Source organism: Hypanus sabinus, chromosome 2 (genome assembly GCF_030144855.1).
Source record: "Hypanus sabinus isolate sHypSab1 chromosome 2, sHypSab1.hap1, whole genome shotgun sequence".
Classification (NCBI taxonomy): Eukaryota; Metazoa; Chordata; class Chondrichthyes; order Myliobatiformes; family Dasyatidae; genus Hypanus; species Hypanus sabinus.
The window spans coordinates 113,026,145-113,049,350 of NC_082707.1; the positions used below are offsets into that span (position 1 = coordinate 113,026,145).

At 46.2% G+C, this 23,206-nt stretch overlaps 1 protein-coding gene across 8 annotated transcripts in view; it reads right to left on the reverse strand.

The window, feature by feature from the left end:
* LOC132382365 (zinc finger protein DPF3-like) overlaps positions 1 to 23,206 on the reverse strand; it is a 207,308-nt gene that overhangs the window by 24,554 nt on the left and 159,548 nt on the right. For 4 of the 8 annotated variants that reach the window (XM_059952514.1, XM_059952490.1, XM_059952524.1 and 1 more), the window contains 3 exons: positions 20,192 to 20,254; positions 19,555 to 19,683; positions 13,090 to 13,202 (listed from right to left, as the gene is read on the reverse strand). In XM_059952514.1, coding sequence (XP_059808497.1) covers positions 13,090 to 13,202; positions 19,555 to 19,683; positions 20,192 to 20,254 — 305 coding nt within the window. Of the gene's footprint in view, positions 1 to 13,089; positions 13,203 to 14,843; positions 15,554 to 15,787; positions 16,668 to 19,554; positions 19,684 to 20,191; positions 20,255 to 23,206 lie in introns of those variants that run through there. The other 4 variants (XR_009508304.1, XR_009508303.1, XR_009508302.1 and 1 more) reach the window with 4 other exon arrangements.

A 23,206-nucleotide genomic window follows, 5' to 3' on the forward strand; every position in this document is an offset into this window, starting at 1 on the left:
AACACAAGAGATGCTGCAGTCCCCACTCCCATCCCTGACATAAACACAAGAGATGCTGCAGCGGTCCCCACTCCCATCCCTGACATAAACACAAGAGATGCTGCGGTCCCCACTCCCATCCCTGACATAAACACAAGAGATGCTGCAGTCCCCACTCCCATCCCTGACATAAACACAAGAGATGCTGCAGTCCCCACTCCCATCCCTGACATAAACACAAGAGATGCTGCAGTCCCCACTCCCATCCCTGACATAAACACAAGAGATGCTGCAGTCCCCACTCCCATCCCTGACATAAACACAAGAGATGCTGCAGCAGTCCCCACTCCCATTGCTGACATAAACACAAGAGATGCTGCGGTCCCCACTCCCATCCCTGACATAAACACAAGAGATGCTGCAGTCCCCACTCCCATCCCTGATATAAACACAAGAGATGCTGCAGTCCCCACTCCCATCCCTGACATAAACACAAGAGATGCTGCAATCCCCACTCCCATCCCTGACATAAACACAAGAGATGCTGCGGTCCCCACACCCATCCCTGACATAAACACAAGAGATGCTGCAGTCCCCACTCCCATCCCTGACATAAACACAAGAGATGCTGCAGTCCCCACTCCCATCCCTGACATAAACACAAGAGATGCTGCAGTCCCCACTCCCATCCCTGACATAAACACAAGAGATGCTGCAGCGGTCCCCACTCCCATTCCTGACATAAACACAAGAGATGCTGCGGTCCCCACTCCCATCCCTGACATAAACACAAGAGATGCTGCAATCCCCACTCCCATCCCTGACATAAACACAAGAGATGCTGCGGTCCCCACTCCCATCCCTGACATAATCACAAGAGATGCTGCAGTCCCCACTCCCATCCCTGATATAAACACAAGAGATGCTGCAGTCCCCACTCCCATCCCTGACATAAACACAAGAGATGCTGCAATCCCCACTCCCATCCCTGACATAAACACATGAGATGCTGCGGTCCCCACACCCATCCCTGACATAAACACAAGAGATGCTGCAGTCCCCACTCCCATCCCTGACATAAACACAAGAGATGCTGCAGTCCCCACTCCCATCCCTGACATAAACACAAGAGATGCTGCAGTCCCCACTCCCATCCCTGACATAAACACAAGAGATGCTGCAGCGGTCCCCACTCCCATTCCTGACATAAACACAAGAGATGCTGCGGTCCCCACTCCCATCCCTGACATAAACACAAGAGATGCTGCAGTCCCCACTCCCATCCCTGATATAAACACAAGAGATGCTGCAGTCCCCACTCCCATCCCTGACATAAACACAAGAGATGCTGCAATCCCCACTCCCATCCCTGACATAAACACAAGAGATGCTGCGGTCCCCACACCCATCCCTGACATAAACACAAGAGATGCTGCAGTCCCCACTCCCATCCCTGACATAAACACAAGAGATGCTGCAGTCCCCACTCCCATCCCTGACATAAACACAAGAGATGCTGCAGTCCCCACTCCCATCCCTGACATAAACACAAGAGATGCTGCAGTCCCCACTCCCATCCCTGACATAAACACAAGAGATGCTGCGGTCCCCACTCCCATCCCTGACATAAACACGAGAGATGCTGCAGTCCCCACTCCCATCCCTGACATAAACACGAGAGATGCTGCAGCGGTCCCCACTACCATCCCTGACATAAACACAAGAGATGCTGCAGCGGTCCCCACTCCCATCCCTGAAATAAACACAAGAGATGCTGCGGTCCCCACTCCCATCCCTGACATAAACACAAGAGATGCTGCGGTCCCCACTCCCATCCCTGACATAAATACAAGAGATGCTGCAGTCCCCACTCCCATCCCTGACATAAACACAAGAGATGCTGCAGTCCCCACTCCCATCCCTGACATAAACACAAGAGATGCTGCAGTCCCCACTCCCACCCTGACATAAACACAAGAGATGCTGCAGTCCCCACTCCCATCCCTGACATAAACACAAGAGATGCTGCAGTCCGCACTCCCATCCCTGACATAAACACAAGAGATGCTGCGGTCCCCACTCCCATCCCTGACATAAACACAAGAGATGCTGCAGTCCCCACTCCCATCCCTGACATAAACACAAGAGATGCTGCAGTCCCCACTCCCATCCCTGACATAAACACAAGAGATGCTGCAGTCCCCACTCCCATCCCTGACATAAACACAAGAGATGCTGCAGCGGTCCCCACTCCCATTCCTGACATAAACACAAGAGATGCTGCGGTCCCCACTCCCATCCCTGACATAAACACAAGAGATGCTGCAGTCCCCACTCCCATCCCTGATATAAACACAAGAGATGCTGCAGTCCCCACTCCCATCCCTGACATAAACACAAGAGATGCTGCAATCCCCACTCCCATCCCTGACATAAACACAAGAGATGCTGCGGTCCCCACACCCATCCCTGACATAAACACAAGAGATGCTGCAGTCCCCACTCCCATCCCTGACATAAACACAAGAGATGCTGCAGTCCCCACTCCCATCCCTGACATAAACACAAGAGATGCTGCAGTCCCCACTCCCATCCCTGACATAAACACAAGAGATGCTGCAGCGGTCCCCACTCCCATTCCTGACATAAACACAAGAGATGCTGCGGTCCCCACTCCCATCCCTGACATAAACACAAGAGATGCTGCAATCCCCACTCCCATCCCTGACATAAACACAAGAGATGCTGCGGTCCCCACTCCCATCCCTGACATAATCACAAGAGATGCTGCAGTCCCCACTCCCATCCCTGATATAAACACAAGAGATGCTGCAGTCCCCACTCCCATCCCTGACATAAACACAAGAGATGCTGCAATCCCCACTCCCATCCCTGACATAAACACAAGAGATGCTGCGGTCCCCACACCCATCCCTGACATAAACACAAGAGATGCTGCAGTCCCCACTCCCATCCCTGACATAAACACAAGAGATGCTGCAGTCCCCACTCCCATCCCTGACATAAACACAAGAGATGCTGCAGTCCCCACTCCCATCCCTGACATAAACACAAGAGATGCTGCAGCGGTCCCCACTCCCATTCCTGACATAAACACAAGAGATGCTGCGGTCCCCACTCCCATCCCTGACATAAACACAAGAGATGCTGCAGTCCCCACTCCCATCCCTGATATAAACACAAGAGATGCTGCAGTCCCCACTCCCATCCCTGACATAAACACAAGAGATGCTGCAATCCCCACTCCCATCCCTGACATAAACACAAGAGATGCTGCGGTCCCCACACCCATCCCTGACATAAACACAAGAGATGCTGCAGTCCCCACTCCCATCCCTGACATAAACACAAGAGATGCTGCAGTCCCCACTCCCATCCCTGACATAAACACAAGAGATGCTGCAGTCCCCACTCCCATCCCTGACATAAACACAAGAGATGCTGCAGTCCCCACTCCCATCCCTGACATAAACACAAGAGATGCTGCGGTCCCCACTCCCATCCCTGACATAAACACGAGAGATGCTGCAGTCCCCACTCCCATCCCTGACATAAACACGAGAGATGCTGCAGCGGTCCCCACTACCATCCCTGACATAAACACAAGAGATGCTGCAGCGGTCCCCACTCCCATCCCTGAAATAAACACAAGAGATGCTGCGGTCCCCACTCCCATCCCTGACATAAACACAAGAGATGCTGCGGTCCCCACTCCCATCCCTGACATAAATACAAGAGATGCTGCAGTCCCCACTCCCATCCCTGACATAAACACAAGAGATGCTGCAGTCCCCACTCCCATCCCTGACATAAACACAAGAGATGCTGCAGTCCCCACTCGCATCCCTGACATAAACACAAGAGATGCTGCAGTCCCCACTCCCATCCCTGACATAAACACAAGTGATGCTGCAGCGGTCCCCACTCCCATTCCTGACATAAACACAAGAGATGCTGCAGTCCCCACTCCCACCCTGACATAAACACAAGAGATGCTGCAGTCCCCACTCCCATCCCTGACATAAACACAAGAGATGCTGCAGTCCCCACTCCCATCCCTGACATAAACACAAGAGATGCTGCGGTCCCCACTCCCATCCCTGACATAAACACAAGAGATGCTGCAGTACCCACTCCCATCCCTGACATAAACACAAGAGATGCTGCAGTCCCCACTCCCATCCCTGACATAAACACAAGAGATGCTGCGGTCCCCACTCCCATCCCTGACATAAACACAAGAGATGCTGCAGTCCCCACTCCCATCCCTGACATAAACACAAGAGATGCTGCAGTCCCCACTCCCATCCCTGACATAAACACAAGAGATGCTGCAGTCCCCACTCCCATCCCTGACATAAACACAAGAGATGCTGCAGTACCCACTCCCATCCCTGACATAAACACAAGAGATGCTGCGGTCCCCACTCCCATCCCTGACATAAACACAAGAACTGCTGCAGTCCCCACTCCCATCCCTGAAATAAACACGAGAGATGCTGCAGCGGTCCCCACTCCCATCCCTGAAATAAACACAAGAGATGCTGCAGTCCCCACTCCCATCCCTGACATAAACACAAGAGATGCTGCGGTCCCCATTCCCATCCCTGACATAAACACAAGAGCTGCTGCGGTCCCCACTCCCATCCCTCACATAAACACAAGAGATGCTGCGGTCCCCACTCCCATCCCTGACATAAACACAAAAGATGCTGCAGTCCCCACTCCCATCCCTGACATAAACACAAGAGATGCTGCAGTCCCCACTCCCATCCCTGACATAAACACAAGAGATGCTGCAGTCCCCACTCCCATCCCTGACATAAACACAAGAGATGCTGCAGATACTGGAAATCTAGGGCAGCACACAAAATGCTGGAGGAACTCAGCAGGTCAGGCAGCATCTATAGATGAATAAACAATCGATGGTGTTTCTCCAGCATTTTGTCTGTTACTCCCACCCCCAACTAATTACGCTATGTCAGATACAATGGACAGGTCTTGTTAATCAGGCTCTTGAAACAGATGACTGGACCAGCAAGGGGGTTAGCAAGTGATTTAAGGGTGTTCTCAAAACTGCCTTGGAAAAGTTTAATATTCCCACCTGGCTCACAGGAATCCCTGATGTGATCGATGTTCTAAACCAGGGGGTTCCTAACCTTTTTTAATGCCATGGACCCTTATTACTAAGAGCGAGGTCAGTGGACACCTGGTTGGGAACTCCTGCACTAAACAGAGTGATTGCACTGGTTAGCATCGCTCCACGTTTGCTGCAGTTTGCAGAAGCTCCTCATAACCAACAGGAGGAACAGGTCACACTCCCCCAGCCCCACCTGTGGCACCCCAGAGTGGGATTGTCCACCACTGCAGAGCGCACAGATTCAGAGTGGAGGGAGGCACACTCACCCAGGAGGGGACGCTGAGAGTGAAGTGCCCATGCCCTAGAACGTGGACAAGCACAAAATCCAACGGTATCTGACTCAGAGGCAAGAGGTGGAGAACACTGGTCATGATTTCCCTGTGAGAACTTCTCGTCCCCCTGCACCCTCTCCAGTACAGTCACAGCTTGCCAGGGAGGTGACCAGAAGTGGAGGCAGTTCTCAGACAATGGCTTAACCAGTGCATACAGTTCCCGTATAACTTCACACTTCGGTTTTCCTTTGGATTTCTAGCTTCTGCAGCTTCTTTGTATTTTCAATAGAATACCAATAATAACAGCAACATTTAAAAGGCGTTTGGACGGGAACATTGAGGGATAATGGCAAATGGGACCAGTATGGACAAGTTGGGCAGGGCCCATTTCTGTGCGGTATGGCATAGGAGGTCACTTGGATCGCTGAGTTTTACTGGCTCAGTGTGATCCCATCTCCACACTAATTTTCCACGGCCTGTTCTTCCCACAATCCCCCCAACTTTCCTCAGATCCTACTGCTACCTACACATCTTCCAACCTTCACATTCTGGGGATCTGGGAGGAAACCAGAGCACTAAGCGGAAACCCTCACAATCGCAGAGGGAGCTTGCAAGTTGCACAGCAAGTCAGGGCCTCTGGAGCTGTGCTGGCCCGTGGCAAATGAAGGCAATCATTCCATCTACCAGATTGATCCAGTCTGCCACCCTAAGGATGTGTGAAGAAATACACCAACCTTCTTTAATTTTCTTCTGTAAACCTGTCTCCACACGTTGTTCCTCACGCTTCTCTGGATTAAATTCCACTTTCTACACCCACCTGCAGTCCATAAACCATTCAAATCCATTGTCACCTACACGACAATTAACATCTATCTTAATCATTTCCCACAAATACAAGTTCAAGTTTATTGTCATTCAACTGTATGCATGTACACCTCCAAGGTGCACAATACAGGACATATAACTCACATATAACACATACATTTGATCTAACTCAGTAATATTCACCATCAAACCCACAGGACCGGGTACCAAACCACACTTTAAATTCCACTTTCCATTTTCAGACTGCCTGCAGCCTTTAAAGGCTTCCTCCCCACTGTCAGCTACACCGGATCTTCCGTCAATTCTATGAACACTGTAATCATTCCCCCTACGTTTGGTCTAAATCATTAATATTCACCATCAACCCACAAGACCAGATACTGAACCCCGTGAGACCTCACCGGTCATAAAAACACCCATCCCCCATCACACTTTACTCCAGCTTTGGATCCAACATGTCACCCACCCCCAGGATCCCCTATTACCTTACTTTTTTGATCTGACATGCAGGGCCTTGGGAAAATCCACACAGACTGCGGCAAACAGTGCCGCAGTGAACTCCCTGAGGAGGTAACAAGGAAGGTCTGATAAACAAATCTGTTGTTATTAAGTAACCTGTACCCCTCTCTGTGAAGGTTTACACTGTCCCTCTGAGCCCAGACCTCTTACTGACCAACACAGGAGTGTATCTGCATTGATATTCCCTTCTCCCTGCTCTGGTCCTCTGGCCCACCCCACTCCTGCAGTGATTGCCTCTGTAACTTTCCTCCTGTGCTTCTTCTAACATCCTGGGATGGATTTTATCCAGGCCTGGCAATTTATCCATTTTTCAATATACCAGCTCCTCATTCAGTACTAGACACACAACCTCCCTCAACCACAACACAACACCGTCCCTTCTACTGAGAAGATAACTGATAGTTATTATTAAAACCCTCCACATACACAGGTCACCTCTCTGGACCCTAATGACTCCAATTGTTTCCCTTAGCTTGCTCTTTATCTTCCTGTTTTCTTCAATGTCAGAAGCCAGTATGTTTTCACATCTTCACCTTCCTTTACGAATTTCTCCTTCTAAACTGCCTATACCGTAGCAAGTTTTGTAGTGCCTGATGTAAGCTTGATTGTTGTGACACCCTATCCTCTGTACACCAACATCGGAGACTCTATGTTTGTCAGTCCCTTTCTTTATTCTTAACCTGAACATCTTGAATCTGCATCTGAGACACCTCCCGTTGCTCTGTGACCGACTATCATGCAGTTGTTTCCTGTCCACTTCCCTTCACTCTGCTCAGGATTGTAATGTTGACCCTGTCCAAACTAGGAAACTTTGTCACTGAAATATGGAACCTGGGGGTGTGGGTCCTGAGGCCAGAGGGGGTAATAACTGTTCCTGAACCTGGGGGTTTGGGTCCTGAGGCCAGAGGGGGTAATAACTGTTCCTGAACCTGGGAGCATGGGTCCCGAGGCCAGATGGGGTAATAACGGTTCCTGAACCTGGGGGCGTGGGTCCTGAGGCCAGAGGGGGTAATAACTGTTCCTGAACCTAGGGGTTTGGGTCCTGAGGCCAGAGGGGGTAATAACTGTTCCTGAACCTGGGAGCATGGGTCCTGAGGCTAGAGCGGGTAATAACTGTTCCTGAACCTGGGAGCATGGGTCCTGAGGCCAGAGGGGGTAATAACGGTTCCTGAACCTGGCAGTTTGGGTCCTGAGATTTCTGTACCTTCTTCCCAATGTCAGCATAGAGAAAAGCATGGCCTGGGTGGTGGAGGTCCTTAATGATGGATATACTCAATGACTTGGCATCCACAGCTGCCCATGGCAATAAATTCCACAGGTTCACCTTCCTCTGGGTAAAGAAATTCCTCCTCATCTCTGTTCTAAAGGGATGCCCCTCTATTCTGAGACTGGTACTCTGGTCCTAGACCCACCCACTACAAGAAACATCCTTTCCACATCCACTCTAAATAGGCCTTTCAATATTCAATACATTCCAATGAGATCTCGCCTCATTCTTCTAAACTCTAGTGCAGTGGGTACAGGCACAAAGCTATCAAAGCTCCTCATGCATTAACCCTTTCATTCCTGGAATCAATGTCATGAACTTCCTCTGGACCCTCGCTAATGCCAGCACATCTTATTTTAAATATTGGGGACAAAACTGCTCACAATACTCCAAGTGAGGTCTGAGCAATACCTTATAAAGCTTCAACATTACATCCCTGCTCTTATATTCAGTCCTCCGAAAACAAATGCTAATATTGCATTTGCCTTCCTCACTAACAACTCAATTTGCAAGTTAACCTTTAGGAAGTCCTGCACAAGGACTCCTAAGATCCTTTGCACCTCTGAATTCTCTCCCCATTTAGAAAATAGTCTATGCCTATTCTTTCTACCAAATTGCATGACCACACACCTCCCTATACTATATTCCTTCTGCACCTCTTTGCCCATCTCCCAATCGTCTGCTTTCTGCAGACTCCCTGCTTCCTCAACACTATCTGCCCCTCCACCTATTTCTGTATTGTTTGCAAACTTGGCCAAAAAGCCACCAATTCTATCATCCAAGTCATTGACATATAACGTAAAAGAAGCTGTTCCAACACAGACCCCTGTGGAAAACCACTAGTCACCAGCAGCCAACTAGAAAAGGCTCCCTTTATTCTCACTCTTTCCCTCCAGCTAATCAGCCAGTGCTCTATCCATGCTAGTATCTTTCCTGTAATACTCTTATCTTGTTAAGCAGCCTCATGTGTGTCATCTTCTCAAAGGCTTTCTGAAAATCCAAGTAAACAACATCCACTGATTCTCTTTCATCTATCCTGCTTGTTATTTCCTCAAAGAATTTCAACAGATTTGTCAGGCAATATTTTTCCTTAAGGAAACTATGCTAACTTTAGCCTATTTTATCATCTGCCTCCAAGTACCTTGAAACCTCATCCTTAATAATGGACTCCAACAGCTTCCCAACAACTGAAGTCAGGCTAATAGCCTATAATTACCTTTCTTCTGCCTGCCTCCCTCCCTTCTTGAAGTGTGGAATGACATTTGCAATTTTCCAGCCTTCTGGAACCATTCCAGAATCTAGTGATTCTTGAAAGATCTGTACAAATGTCTCCACAATCTCTCCAGTTTCCTCTTCCAGAACCCTGGGGTGTAGTCCACTTGATCCAGGTGACATTTCAGCTTCCTAAGCACCTTCTCCTTAGTAATAGCATTTACACTCACTCCTACCCCTGGCACTCTCGGACTGCTACAATACTGCTACTGAAGACTTATTAAATTCATCTGCCATTTATTTGCTCCCCTATTACGCCGTCTCCAGTGTCATTGTCCAGCAGTCCCATATCCACTCTCACCTCTGTTTTACTCTTTTGTATATCTGAAAACATTTTTGATATTCTCTTTGACATTATTGGTCAGCTTATCTCCATATTTCATCTTTTCGCTCCTTACGGCTTTTATAGTTGCCTTTTTTTGGTTTTTAAAAACTTCCCAATCCTCTAACTTCACACTAAATCTTTGGCCAGCTCCCCTCTCAGGTATTTGTAATTCCCTTCACTTGGAACTAAATTCTATTTATTCTGTGTATACCTCTCCATAAGGTTGTCCCTCAGACTCCTATGTCCCAAAGAGCCCAGCCCATCTAATCTCTCCTTTCCAAGCAACAACCTGGTAAATCTCTTCTGCACTCTCTCTCTATTGCTATCACATCCTTCCTGAAGTGTGGTGGCCAGAACTATACACGGTGCTCCAAATGTGGTCTAGCCAATGCTTTGCACAGCACAGCATGATGGCTCAACTCTTATACTCAATGCCTTAGCCTATAAAAACTAGCTTACCAATTACCTTCTTCACTACCCTGTCACCTATAGCCTCTTCCATATCAATGGTAAAACTAAATGAAGTATAATCACCTACTATGATGTTCTCCCACCTGTCCAGCTTCATTTCCTCAAACTAAGTTCAGAATTTTAGGTTGCCTTGTCTCTCTTTATAAAGGATGGAGTCACTGTCAGCATTGTTAAAACAATTTGTTTGAAGGAATGAAACAAAAAGTTAAATTAAGGAGGGTCTGACAACTCTTTCCATGTCCATAGATGCTGCCCGACCTCTTACTTGTTTTGACCTTTTCTGGTTTTATTGTAGCCCTTAAGATATTGCTGTTGGTTTTTTTTTTGGTGATATTTCTTCTCTTTTTCCCTCTCTGCACAGAACAAATGGAAACAGAGCTTCAGGAACAAGACAAGAGAGCAAAGTCATAGTAGTAAGCTACTGGTCTTTCAAACCTGCTCTGCCTGCCTTGTAACATGGTCAGAAATGATAGTCATTACTGTCACAGCCCTCAATTCCCCAACCTTTCAAAAAAGTTTCTACCTTCATTTTAAATGCCTCAAAGGCTAGCCTCCATGAATCTCAGGATTGAGAACTTCAGAAACTAGGTAAGAAAGATCTTCTAAATAACCAAGCTCTAACACTGAAACAATGCCCATTCGTTTGAGATTCTCCCAATAGACAGTAGGTGCAGGAGGCCATTTGGCCCTTCTAGCCAGTACCACCATTCACTGTGGTCATTTCGACATTGTGACCCTTTACAAACTTAAATGTATCTACACGAGCATTCCTCTGCAATACTCTAAAACAGGAAATAGAAGGTGACCCTATTCTGATCAAGATTACTTGATTTTCAAAAGCACTGCATTTCTGGAACACCACGCGTTGGCAGCTTAGTTGGTGACAGGTTATACAGGAGGAATCCATGTGTGTGAGAGGCTGGCTTGAACCAAGAGTTACCCATTCCTTTCAGCTCTAGACAACTGGCCAGAAACCAAGCAAGCTCCCAGCCAAAAGGAGCAGCTCAGCAGTCACACGATGCAACAAGCAGCTGGCAGCCAGCACCGCCAGTTTAGCTAAAGGAATGGGTAGAGTAAGACCCTCCCCATGCCATTTGTCAGTGTCATTTCAGAAACAGGAGCAGGAGAGCACTATTCGGCCCTTCGAGCCTGCTCCTCCACAAAATCTCACAGCATGCTCTGATTATCATGTTACTTTGGATGAGAGAGCTCAATTAAAAACAGAAGCTCCCTCATCTGCTGGGAGTCCTCTTGTTCCAAATGCCCCCACTAGCCCATTAATAGTTGACCTCATTTACAGCTTATCCCCATGGCCACCCTGGTTCCACCCATTCTTTTGAGGTAAATTTTCCTTTCCTCCCTTCCCCCAGCCTCCCTGAAGCCCATCACCAATGGTGTTCATCCCAATTCTGACCAAGGATATTCAGCCTCCAACAACATCTCCCGTTTCCATCTCCACAGATCCTACCCAACCCACTGCACATTTCCTTTTTTTTCACCTTTCATTCCAAATTTCCAGCCTTGGCAGTTGTTCTGATTTTCACACTTGGCTGATCGGTGGTCAGAAAGTGCAAAAGAAAACTAAAATCCAAACACTCATCAGTCTGGGAAAACCTATTGCACACCATAAACACAAGAATTTCTGCAGATGCTGGAAATCCCAGCAATACACACTAAGTGCTGGAGGAACTCAGCAGGCCAGGCAGCATCTGTGGAAAAGACTACAGTCAACGTTTCAGGCAGGTTTTGGCGTGAAACTTCGACAATACTCTTTTCCATAGATGCTGCCTGGCCTGCTGAGCTCCTCCAGCATTTTGTGTGTGTTGCTTGGATTTCCAGCATCTGCAGATTTTCTCTTGTTTGAGGAAAGGCAGTGTCTATTGAGGGGAGTAAGCAATCAACTTTTCAGCCCGAGCTTACCTGCTGCTTCACCACGCCACCAGAAAGATGAACACATTCTGATACAAGTCATGCTTTCACTAGTTAACAAGGTTTAGTTTTAATAATTGTCAAAGTCTGACTGAACAATGCCCCAACAGAAATCTGTAAAACATTAGATTTGAGCTTTAGATTGTCAGCTTGCACATCTTGACATTGTTAAAAGTTTTTGTGAGCTCACACTGCAAGGGAAGCATTTGGCAGATTTAACAAAGGCTTGTGCCAGATTGAAAACAACCAGTGCAGTAACCCTGCTCCTCATTGTCACTAAGGCTTACGTTGCAAGAATAATGCAGTCTGTGAGGTATCTGCATCGAATATATATTTTCGACTGGCTTCACCAACCCCCTGAAGAGCTGTGGATTGCTTCTCCACGGTTCACTGCTGTTGGGGCCAGTTAGAAAGGGCTGGGTACTGTTAACTTTGCAGCAACGAGCTGATCTTTCTGGTGAGACTTCACTCATCTTCAAACCACATGGGGGTTAAGGGCAGGATGATGCGACTGTGATCATGCACAGAAGATTAATTACTTCAAAGCCCATGCTGGCTGCCAACCAGACACGCTTCACCTTAGGAAGAAAGACAAGGTAGCAGATATATTGAGGCAGGATGTTACACTGCTGACCGCAAAATGCTGTCAGATTACGAGAAAGCTCGGCCCTTCACTCAGAGACGGAGGTGGTGTGCTCACTCACGCCCAGGGCTCTGTAACGGTTGAAGAGGAGGTGGAACTTCTGGGTCACCTGATGGAAAACAAAAACCTGCACAAAGATTTGAAACTCAATGCAGGCTTTAGCTGCTCCAAACATTTTCAGTTGATGCAATTGTGATTCAAGGCAGGAAGAACAACTGTTCTTCCAGTCCACTCACTTCCTCAACCTTGGGTATGACGATCAGCTACAGTATCCTGACAACTGCTGAGTAAACACAGCCTGGGTCAGGAGAAACTGTCTCATCGATAGTTAAACTCACGGGCACAACCACACCAGAAATGGATTCAACTAAAAATGGGTTTTATTAAAAAGTGTCATAGATGATGGACAGGTTAAAAAAAACTTACGTCATTCTCAGATGTTCCGCACAGGCTACAGGATTTGCACTCAATACATTGCCAGTGATAGGTTTTCACAGCAGCAGTCATATTTACTGTGAACTGCAAACAGGTGGGGTGACCTGAAGGGATGCAACAAACAGGAGACGTTTACACACCATTTCCTGAGTCGCAGAGACAACGGGGAGGAGAGATGTGGGAAGGGATGGCAGACTGAAAGATTAGGGGAACAAAAGGAGTTGGGGAGAGATAGAGATGGGGACAAGAGAGAGAGGGTGAGTGAGGGGAGGATGGGAGAGAGGGAAAAGGAGAGAGGGAGAGATGAGAAAGAAGGGCGGAGAAGAGACATTGGAGAGATGAGAATGTGAGAGAGTGTGGAAGAGAGTAGAGGGAGTAGTTGGGAAAGCATGAGAGTGTGAATGGGGAGAGTATAAAGAAAGAAGGGGAGGGGATGAGAGTGTTTCAGGGAAAGAGAAAGGGAGAGAGAGTGCAGAAGAGGGGGAGGGAAGGGTAGTGAGAGGAGGAGGGAAGAGATGAGAAAAGGAGAAGCTGGGAAGGAGAGAAAGGGAAAGCGGGGAAGGATGGAAGGGGAAAATGTTGAGGGTGGGTAACAGAGACTGTGACTGTGAGGAAAAGAATGAGACATTGGGAAGGGGAATGTGGGGGAGAAGAGAGATGAGGAGTAAGAGAGTTGAGGGAGAGAGAGGTTTGGGTAGGAGGGGAAAGACGAGTTGGAGAGTGGGTGGTAGAGTGAGGATAGAGATTTGGGGGGATACAGAAGGAGAGGAAGTATGGAGAAAGAAGGTGTGAGATGAAAGGAGAGAGAAGGGGGAGGTTGATAAAGAGTGTGGAGTGAGAGGAGCAGGGGATGGAGAAGGAGGAGGTGAGAAAGGCAGGAGTGAAAAGAGGAGGGGAATGACGAGGGAGAGATAAGGAGCCTGTGGAGAGAGGGTGAGAGAGAGGTGTGGAAGGAGGTGGGGAAGAGGAGAGAACGAATGGAAGAGTGGTTCAGTAGAGAGGGGACAGAGAGTGGGAAATATAAAGTATGTGGAAGAGAGAGAGGAGAAAGATGGGCAATGGAGGGGTAAGGGAGGTGAAGCGGGTAAAAGTGAATGGCAGGGAAAAATGGGATGGGGGCAAAGGGAAGAATATATCCGGTACGCAGGCAGAGGAACAGGTGAGAGTGGAGGACAGGGGAGACACAGGGTCTGTGGGGAACAGACTGAAGGGGAGAGGGGTTGGGGGTAAAGACAGTCAGAAGGAAAGGACTGGGGGAGAGAGGGTCAGGGAGAAAATGTCAGTGGGGGAGAGAGGATTGGGGAGAAACAATGTGAGAGTGGAATGGTGGTGGAGAGAGATTAGGAATGGTGAAAAACCAAGAGAAAGTGTGGCTGAGGAAACTGATGGAAAAGAAACCCCCCCAACCACCACCATCCCACAGCCCCCTCACCGTGAGAAAAAATGATCAACTATGGCAGATGCAGAGTCATAGTGAAGACGAAATAGAAAATGAGAGAAAAGGAGTTGAACTGAGAGACAAAAACTATATTTAATTGCATAATTAACCCTTTCGCTGCTGGACAGGGCTGCTGTGTAGAAAGTATGTTTGCTATTACAATATTTCAGCAGTCTATAGCTAGATAATTAAAGCAAGCAGTTCTATAACACTGCCCAACCCAACATTAATTGAAAATATAAATTAAATAAGTGAACTATCAAAAATTAAAAAGAAAGCCACAACAATAGGACACAACGTGAGACCATTAGGCAATTTATTTTTCTAACAAATAAAATTTTCATAAGCTCAGCAGCATTAAATCCACTTTATAAAGAACCTTTTTTTACATTTAACATTGTACAATAAACAACAGCATCCAGTTGATGGTGACAATACCATAACTTCATCACAAAGGGGTGAGGAGAGGTGTTACGGCAAAATTACGGTCAAACTAATTAATAAATAGAAAATGAGACTAAACTTCCAGACAGGCAACAGACACACCTGACACTTACCATATCCACTTGCAGCACTCCTACTGAGATTCAATAAATGGCTTTGACAACAGAACTGAGCAGAGTTGAATTATTTTTGTTTAAGAGTTCATCAGGCATCATACTCACTATTAAATATGATGCCAATGCTTTGCAAAGAAAATAAAATATCTATATTAAAATGTTTATGCTAAATTATCAAATATTGCCAAATTATGATAACTTATTTCCAAATAATTGGCCTCTCCCGATGCCACAGAAATCTCAAAAACAGCCACAGTGGGTCTGATTAAGTTTGAAACTCCAATTCAAATGCAGTCCTCCTTCACATTGCACGTGCTCAGCAGAGTCCCAAGGCTGATTCCATTAGTCGGTTGCTGGGAGGTTAATAGCCCAGTGCTAACGTGGTCACAACTCTTTCCTTCCTTTTCTCCTCTTAGGACTGGCTTGCATGGCAACCACTGTCATCTGGGAGATTCTGCTGAAGAAGGGTAAAGGAGAGCTGTTTGTTTAGAAGACTGAACGTCTATCAAAGAAAGATCCCGGTGCATTAATTAATCTTTAAACAATCTGGCTGCATCTTTATTAAATATAACACCAGCTCAGGTCTCAATATTGCTCCGAAAGGGGGAAAAATTCATAAATCCTAATCATGCAAATTGAGGCTACATATATTCAATTAAAAGCCAGTTAAAACAAAACTGTGGTCACATACCTTGCAGGGTTATTGATGACTTCCTTTCAAATTAACAGGATGAAAAGTTGGTGCTGACATTATATTGCTCCAGGCAGTATATGGGCTCAGTGGTGTGGTTCCTTCAGCAGGGCAAGCAAAGGCAATTCAGCCGAATGAAAGTCAACAGAAGGGGCTGCCCCTGAAGAGAGGGGCTGTGTTTCCTTCAAAGTAAAAACTGATTTTTTTTAAAAACTCTGCTTCCTTCACCTTCACTGCCACAAAAAGCTGGGCACTGCAGGTACCAGAGAGGTAGAGTGAAGGCTACATTTCCACTGGCGAAAAGGTCCATTATCGTCTGCACTGGTGAACGTGGGTTAAGAGAACTGCCCACATGAGGGAAGGAGCTAACTTATGGCCTTTGCACTGTGCAGCCAGCTCGTCATGTCCCTCTGTTCCCCCACCAATTCTCTTATTTAATGTCAATCAAATGTCCTTATGTTAAAATAAAGAAATCCCAAGTCAATAGTAATCTTCTGAGTGACAGGTTCTCCTGTTTATTGATGAACGATTAAAATCATCGACTCTGCTCAGTTTCACAAAGGGTCTAGAATTCAGCAGCAACTCTTTCTGGCTACAAATGCCTTCCACTGTTGTCAGCACCATTCATTAAATCTTGCCCAAATTAAATGTTTGTTTGTTTGTGCTAGCAGGTATTTCCAAAATCGCTTTATTCAGCCGCTGCACTTAGAATTTGCACCATCACTAGCAGGTGAATGAGTACTGTGGTTTGATAGCAGTTCATCCATATCATCGTCGTCAAAGCCATGAAACGTGGATGCGTCACTTTCAGATGAAGCAGCAAACAAGTCCTCTGCACTGCGCAAGTCCAGCTCCTTAACGACTCCTTGTCCAAAATAAGCTAACATGTATGATGATGTACATATCAGCACATGGGTTCAGCAATACACACACACACCATACACACATACACCACTCACAGAAAAAATGAAAAATATAAAAAAATCAATCACAAATCCCACCTCTAAGCAAAACCCTCAAGCTCTTAACCTGAAACCCTGCTCAGTGGATTTACTTATCAGTCAGCGAAAGGGTTAAAATGAGATATACAAACCAACACAAACAGAACATCCCATTCATTGCTGGTTTGGAATTAACTAGAAAACTCTTACACTTAAGTGCAAATAAATCCAGCAACTTTTAACACACTCATATTTCAAACAGCAGACTGTTTTGCCGCAGAAGCTTTTCACTTACAAACTAACACTATCATTTCTATTAACTGTATTTGGAGAAAGGGATGGTAAGTTTTCACAATAGTCCAAGAATATTAAAATGATTTACAATACTAGGACAACTCAGTCTGCTAAAGTACTCATCTTTCTTTTTATTTAAGTGTTTCTACCATTAAGATTAATAGAAGCAGAGCTGGTAATAGACAGTTTGACAGATATCCAGGTAAAACTAATCACTTTTGATTTAAGCCTATGTGCTACAAGTGGCCATCTCTCTCTCTCTCACTCTGACTAATTAGCTTAATGGACCTTTGATATTTCCCCAATTTTAGACAGGTCTTCAGCAGCATTAATGTTCTATTCTCTCTTCCACAGCAGAAGAATGATTGGATTGGATCACACATTGGCTTTGCGGGAAGAGCCAGAGAGTGGTAGTAGATAGTCGCCTCTCTGACTGGAGGCCTGTGACTAGTGGCGTGCTGGGTCCATTGTTGGTTGTCACCCTTATGAGCAATCTGGATGATAATGTGGTTAACTAGATCAGCAAGTTTCCAGATGACACCAAGATTGGGGTGTAATGGACAGTGAAGGTTATCAAAGCTTGCAATGGAATCTGGGCCAGGTGGAAAAAATGGACTGAATAATGGCAGATAGAATTTAATGCAGACAGGTGTGAAGTGTTGCAATTTGGGAGGATCAATCAGGGTAGGACTTAACACAGTGAGTGATAGGGCACCAAGGAGTGTGATTGAAGGAGATCTGGGAATACAGATCCATAATACTTTGAAAATGGCGTCATAGGTAGATAGGATCATAGAGAAAGCTTTTAGCACATTGGCCTCATCAATCAAAGTACTGAGTACAGGAGCTGTGATGTTATGTTGAAATTGTACAAAACACTGGTGAGGCCAAATTTGGAGTATTGTGTGCAGTTACAGTCACCTACCTACAGGAAAGATATCAATGAGATTGAAAGAGTGCAGAGAAAGTTTACAAGGCTGTTTCAGGGACTTGAGGACTCAAGTTATAGGAAAAGGCTGAATAGGTTTGGATTCTATTTCCTAGAGTGTAGGAGAATGTGGGGAGATTTGATAGAGGTACTCAAAATATGAGGGGTATAGATAGAGTAAATTAAAGCAGGTTTTTTCCACCGAGTTTGGGTGAGACTAGAACTAGAGATGATGGGTTAAAGGTGAAAGGTGAAATGTTTAAGAGTGTGGAACGAGTGGTGGATGCAGGCTTGATTTCAACATGCAAGAGTAATTTTGATAGGTACACGATGGGAGGGCTATGAAAGGCTATGGCACATGTGCAGGTCAGTGGGAGTAGGCAGGATGATAGATTGGCTTTTACAAGATGGGCCGAATGGCCTGACTCCATGAGAAGAACAACAACCAAAGGTCAAAATTTGTGCTTATCTAAGCGTAGTTACAATATTTGACATACACTTTCTTCATGGCAATGTGAGGAGGGAGGTGGTAGGAGATAGAAATTTGCATTTATATGATACTTGTCAAGGTCCTTTCCAATTCTGTTGTGATCACAGCAATCAAATTCCTTGAAACAATGTGATGACAATCAGATAGTGTGTTTCAGAAATGCTGATTGAGAAATAAGCACAGGCCAGACAGAGCAATGAGTTCCCTGCTCTTTGTTCAAAATTATACCACAAAATCTTTTGCATCTGCTCAGGATGTTAGCTAGTGTTCCCACTTGCAACACAGCTTTTGTCTGATAGGCCAGCACTCCCTCTGCACTGGGATGCAGTGCTCAACAGACACAAATCCCTTCGGCTGAACTTGAATCTGATGCATTCCTTCTCAAGGCAAGGAAGCTCCCTAACCCCACACACTGAGCCACAGCTGACACAAGCATCCAGAGGACGAGGTGTGATAACCAACGGAGAGGACTGCTTTCAGTTTTAACACCAGTTAGAAGAGGCAGGGTAGAGGGGTGGGGAGGTATAGACCCTTTAAAAAGCAACTACTCACTTTTTAACAGACCCTTTGGCACAATATCAGTTTCTAATTCTCACGGATGTTTAATCTCATGAAGAAACAGGGTGAGGAATTGTAAACAAGAATTGTACTAAATGAGGCTTGATGCATTTTGGCTGGCACTCCACCCGGTCCCACTGGAGAGGTACGTAGGTGCAACCAACTAATCACTAAAGTCGTCTTAAGTCTGCATCACAATGCTGACTACCTACTTAAAATTAACTAGTGTTTTGTTAAATGAAGTTATTAAAGAGGCCTTAAAAGGATTTTTTAAAGTCCAATTATCTTAAAAGTTAATGCTGAATTCTGAATGTTTCTCAATAGGTTTGTGCTCTGTTTCTAGGGTTTGTTCATTACTAGCACCTGTGCAGCTGAGATAGAGATCTTGTACAGCGAGGTACTTCATAGCTGCATACACCCTGTCCTCAAAGTGTGAGTTTTGTTCTGAGAATTCATCCGGCACTAGCACGTGTCTCCCAGAACCCACAGCAGAAACTGATCTATTAGCTTGGGCCAAGTTCATGTTCATCTGAGAATATTCCATGGGTACACCTACCAGAGCGTCCGCAGTCAGAGCACGAGACCAGCTCCTCGGCTCTTCCTGTCTTCTTGTTCATGTTCGACCCGCCCAGACAGAAGTCGCAGTAGTTGTTGGACATGATCACCCCATCCGGGCCTTTCCGAGCTGCATAGACATCAGACAAAGGATTAGGATGGGACCCCACTAGCACATGAAACACAGAAACAGCAACAAGTCTAGGATCTCTATTCTCAGCTGAAGCTTTGGCTTCCTGAAGAATAGGAAAGCGATGGGGGCAGAAAGGGGCCCCATAGAACAGAATTTAATACTTCTGTTAAAAAGCATTACTAAGACAAACTACAGTCTCAGTTTTGGGTCAAGATTTCTACAGACAGGGGCAGCCCACCAAGGCTTACTCTGGTGGCTGCTAGCTTAGGGAAGTCTGTGATGGTGCTTTGGTTACAATGCCGAGCACGGCTGGGGACAACATCTGCCCAGTGGTCACCACCAGCATCAGAAACCTGAGTCCCAATTTGTGCTCCCAGTGCCCACATCCCCAGGGTCAGCTGTGAGGTCTCATCCACAGGTTAGCAGCCAGCACAGACTGAGATTTCAATCTACCCCATGTAGTTTACCCCCATGGATTAACAATGAGAGCTTAGTCCAATATTACCTCGGGTATCCTCCATGGCTCTATTCTTGCCCCTGGTTCTATTCCGCACAGATACGTTGCCCCCTGGTAATCCAAAAACATAGCATCAGTTTCCTGGTGTATGCAGTTGACCCTCCTCATCCCTCTACCACTCTCCACCAGTCTGCCAGATTGGGAGTGTCAAACTCCATTTCCCTCAGCTCCCCAACAAATGTCATTCCCTTGATATCGAAAATGAAAGCCGCTGTAGACGTAGCACTAACAACAGAATAGAACCGTGACAGGAACAGCAGCACAGATCAGTGCAGGCAACCTACAGCTTCTGTTAAAATGCAGGACTATGTACAGCTAGGGTGCCTAACACGTTTGCACAGTACTGTAATAATTTTATATATTGCACTGTACTGCTGCTGCTGCAAAAAAACAGATTTTATGACATATGTGAGTGATGATAAACTGGATTCTGATAAAGGTCTCTATTGTGGACTGAGAGTGGGAAAGGGAACAGGGAGAGGGGAATCAAAGGGGGAGGGAGAGGGGATAGAGATCTGGCCAACAATAGTGGTGTTGTCAACAAACTTAAGTATGACATTAGAGCTGTACTTAAACTCACAGTGATAGGTACAAAGTGAATAGAGCAGAGGGCTAAGCACACACTTCTGCTGATGATGGGGGAGATGTTGTTGTCATTCATTACAGCCTGGGGCTCTGCAAATATGGCTACCTCATTGTTACTTTGACTCCTCAAAATGAAGCTTGGGACCTGGAAAACCAGAGTATCTACTGACAGTCCCACAGCAACAAGCCCAATGTTTGCTCCACTATCGTTGCTTAAGAACATTGGACACTTTCTCACTTGGTCTTGAGTGGGACTTGATGGGAAAGGGCCAATTCAGGACAAGGTGGGTAAGGAAACAAACATACTACCTGCAGCACCAGAGACGCTGCAAATCAGGAGCGACACACACAAAATGGTGGAGGAAGGCAGCATCAATGGAGAGGAATTAGTCAATGTTTTGGCTGAGACCCTTCATCAGGCTTGAAACATCAAGTTTATTCCCCTCAATAGGTATACTTTGCTGATGTTGTTCACAATATCTCCAAGTTTGTGCTGTGTTGGTGGTAAGCAAAGAGGAGGATAAAGGGAAGATTCTGGGTGACGGAGTTGGCGGATCGATGGCAGATGCTGTACAGTGTGGTAAGTGTGAGGCTGCCTACGTTGGTAACAACAGGAAGTCAGATTATTATCTGATTATTGATAAGATAAACTTCAGTTACAGTTGTGGGGAGGGAAATGGCAGATGGTGCTTAGTCAGGGCAAGTTTGAAATGTTGCACTTCGGGAGGTTAAATCAAAATTCAAAGTACATATATAGAACCCTGAGATTCATTATCTTGTGGGCATACTCAATAATTCCAATATAGAATAATGACCACAACAGAGTCAATGACAGACCACACCAACTAGAGTATTCAACCAGTGTGCAAAAGACAACAAATTGTGCAAATACAAAAAGAAAGAAACAGTAAGAAATAAACAAACAATAAATATTGAGCTCATGAGATAAAGAGTTATTGAAAGAGAGTCAATAGGTTATGGGAACATTTAAATGATGGGGTAAGTGATGTTGAGGGTAGTTATCCCCTTTTGTTCAAGAGCCTGATGGTTGAGGGATAGTAACTGTTTCTGAACCTGGTGGTGTGAGTCCTGAAGCTTCTGTACCTTCTTCCTGATGCCAGCAGTGAGAAGAGAGCATGACCTGGGTGATGGGGGTCCCGATGATAGATGCTGCTTTCCTGCGACAACATTTCATGTAGATGAGCTCAGTGGTGGGAAAAGGGCCCTTAACAGCAAGATTTTGGAGTCCAGGCCCTCAGATCACTGAAAGTGGCCAGACAGTAGATAGCATGATAAAGAAGGCACATACTGTAGCATGCTTGATTTCACTGATCAGGGCTTAGAATATAAGAGTCAGGAAAGCTGTGACAATTGTGTAAAGCATTGGTCAGGCCATACTTAGAGCAGTGTGCTGCCCCACCTGGCTGCCCCATTACAGGTAGGATGTGGAAGCTTTGGAGAGGGTTCAGTAGAGATTTATCATGATGCTGCCTGGATTAGAGGGCATTAACTACAAAAGGAAGGTGGGCAAACAGACTGTTTTCTCTGGAGTACCAGAGGATGAGGGGAGCTGTGATAGAGGCTTGTAAAATTATGGGAGTCAAAGACAGCCATAATCTTTTCCCCAGGGTAGAAATACAGAACACTAGAGGGTATAGGTTTAAGGTGAGAGGGTGGAGAGGATGGGTGGGGCAAGTGTTTTTTTTACACTAGAGTGTATTGGTGCCTGGAACACACAGCCAGGGGTGGTAGTGCAGACAGATATGACAGTGGCAATTAAGATGCTGTGCAGGATGGTGGATATAGATCACATGCAAGCAGAAGGGGCTAGTTTAATCTGACATCATGCTCAGCACAGACATTGTGGGCTGAAGGGTCTGATCCTGTTTTAAGCTGCTCTACAGTACTGTACAAAAGTCTTACACCAGCAAAACCACAGAGCTGAGTTATCAACTACAGGAGGAAAAGGCCCGAGGTCTGGAGCCGGCTCTCACGCAGCTGGAGAGGGCCAGTAACTCTACGTTCCGTGCGTTATCATGTAGAGAATCCGCCGAGACCAGCACACATGCCATCACAAAGGCAGCATCCACTTTCTTAGAAGTTAGCATTGATTTGGCATGTCATCGGAAACTTTAACAAACTTCCATAATGCGCAGTGGAGAGTATCCGGACTGATTCTAGAACTGCCTGGCATGGAAATGCCTTCAGAAAGTGATGGATACAACCCAGCCCAGCACAGGCAAAACCCTCCCCAGAAATGAGCACATTTACAAGGAGTGCTGTTACAAGGTAGCAGGATCCATCATTAAGGACCTCCCATTATCCAGGCCAGGCTCTCTTCTCATGTCTACTATCAGGCAGGAGGTACAGGAGCCTTAGGTCCCACACCACCAGGTTCAGGGTCAGTTATTACCCCTC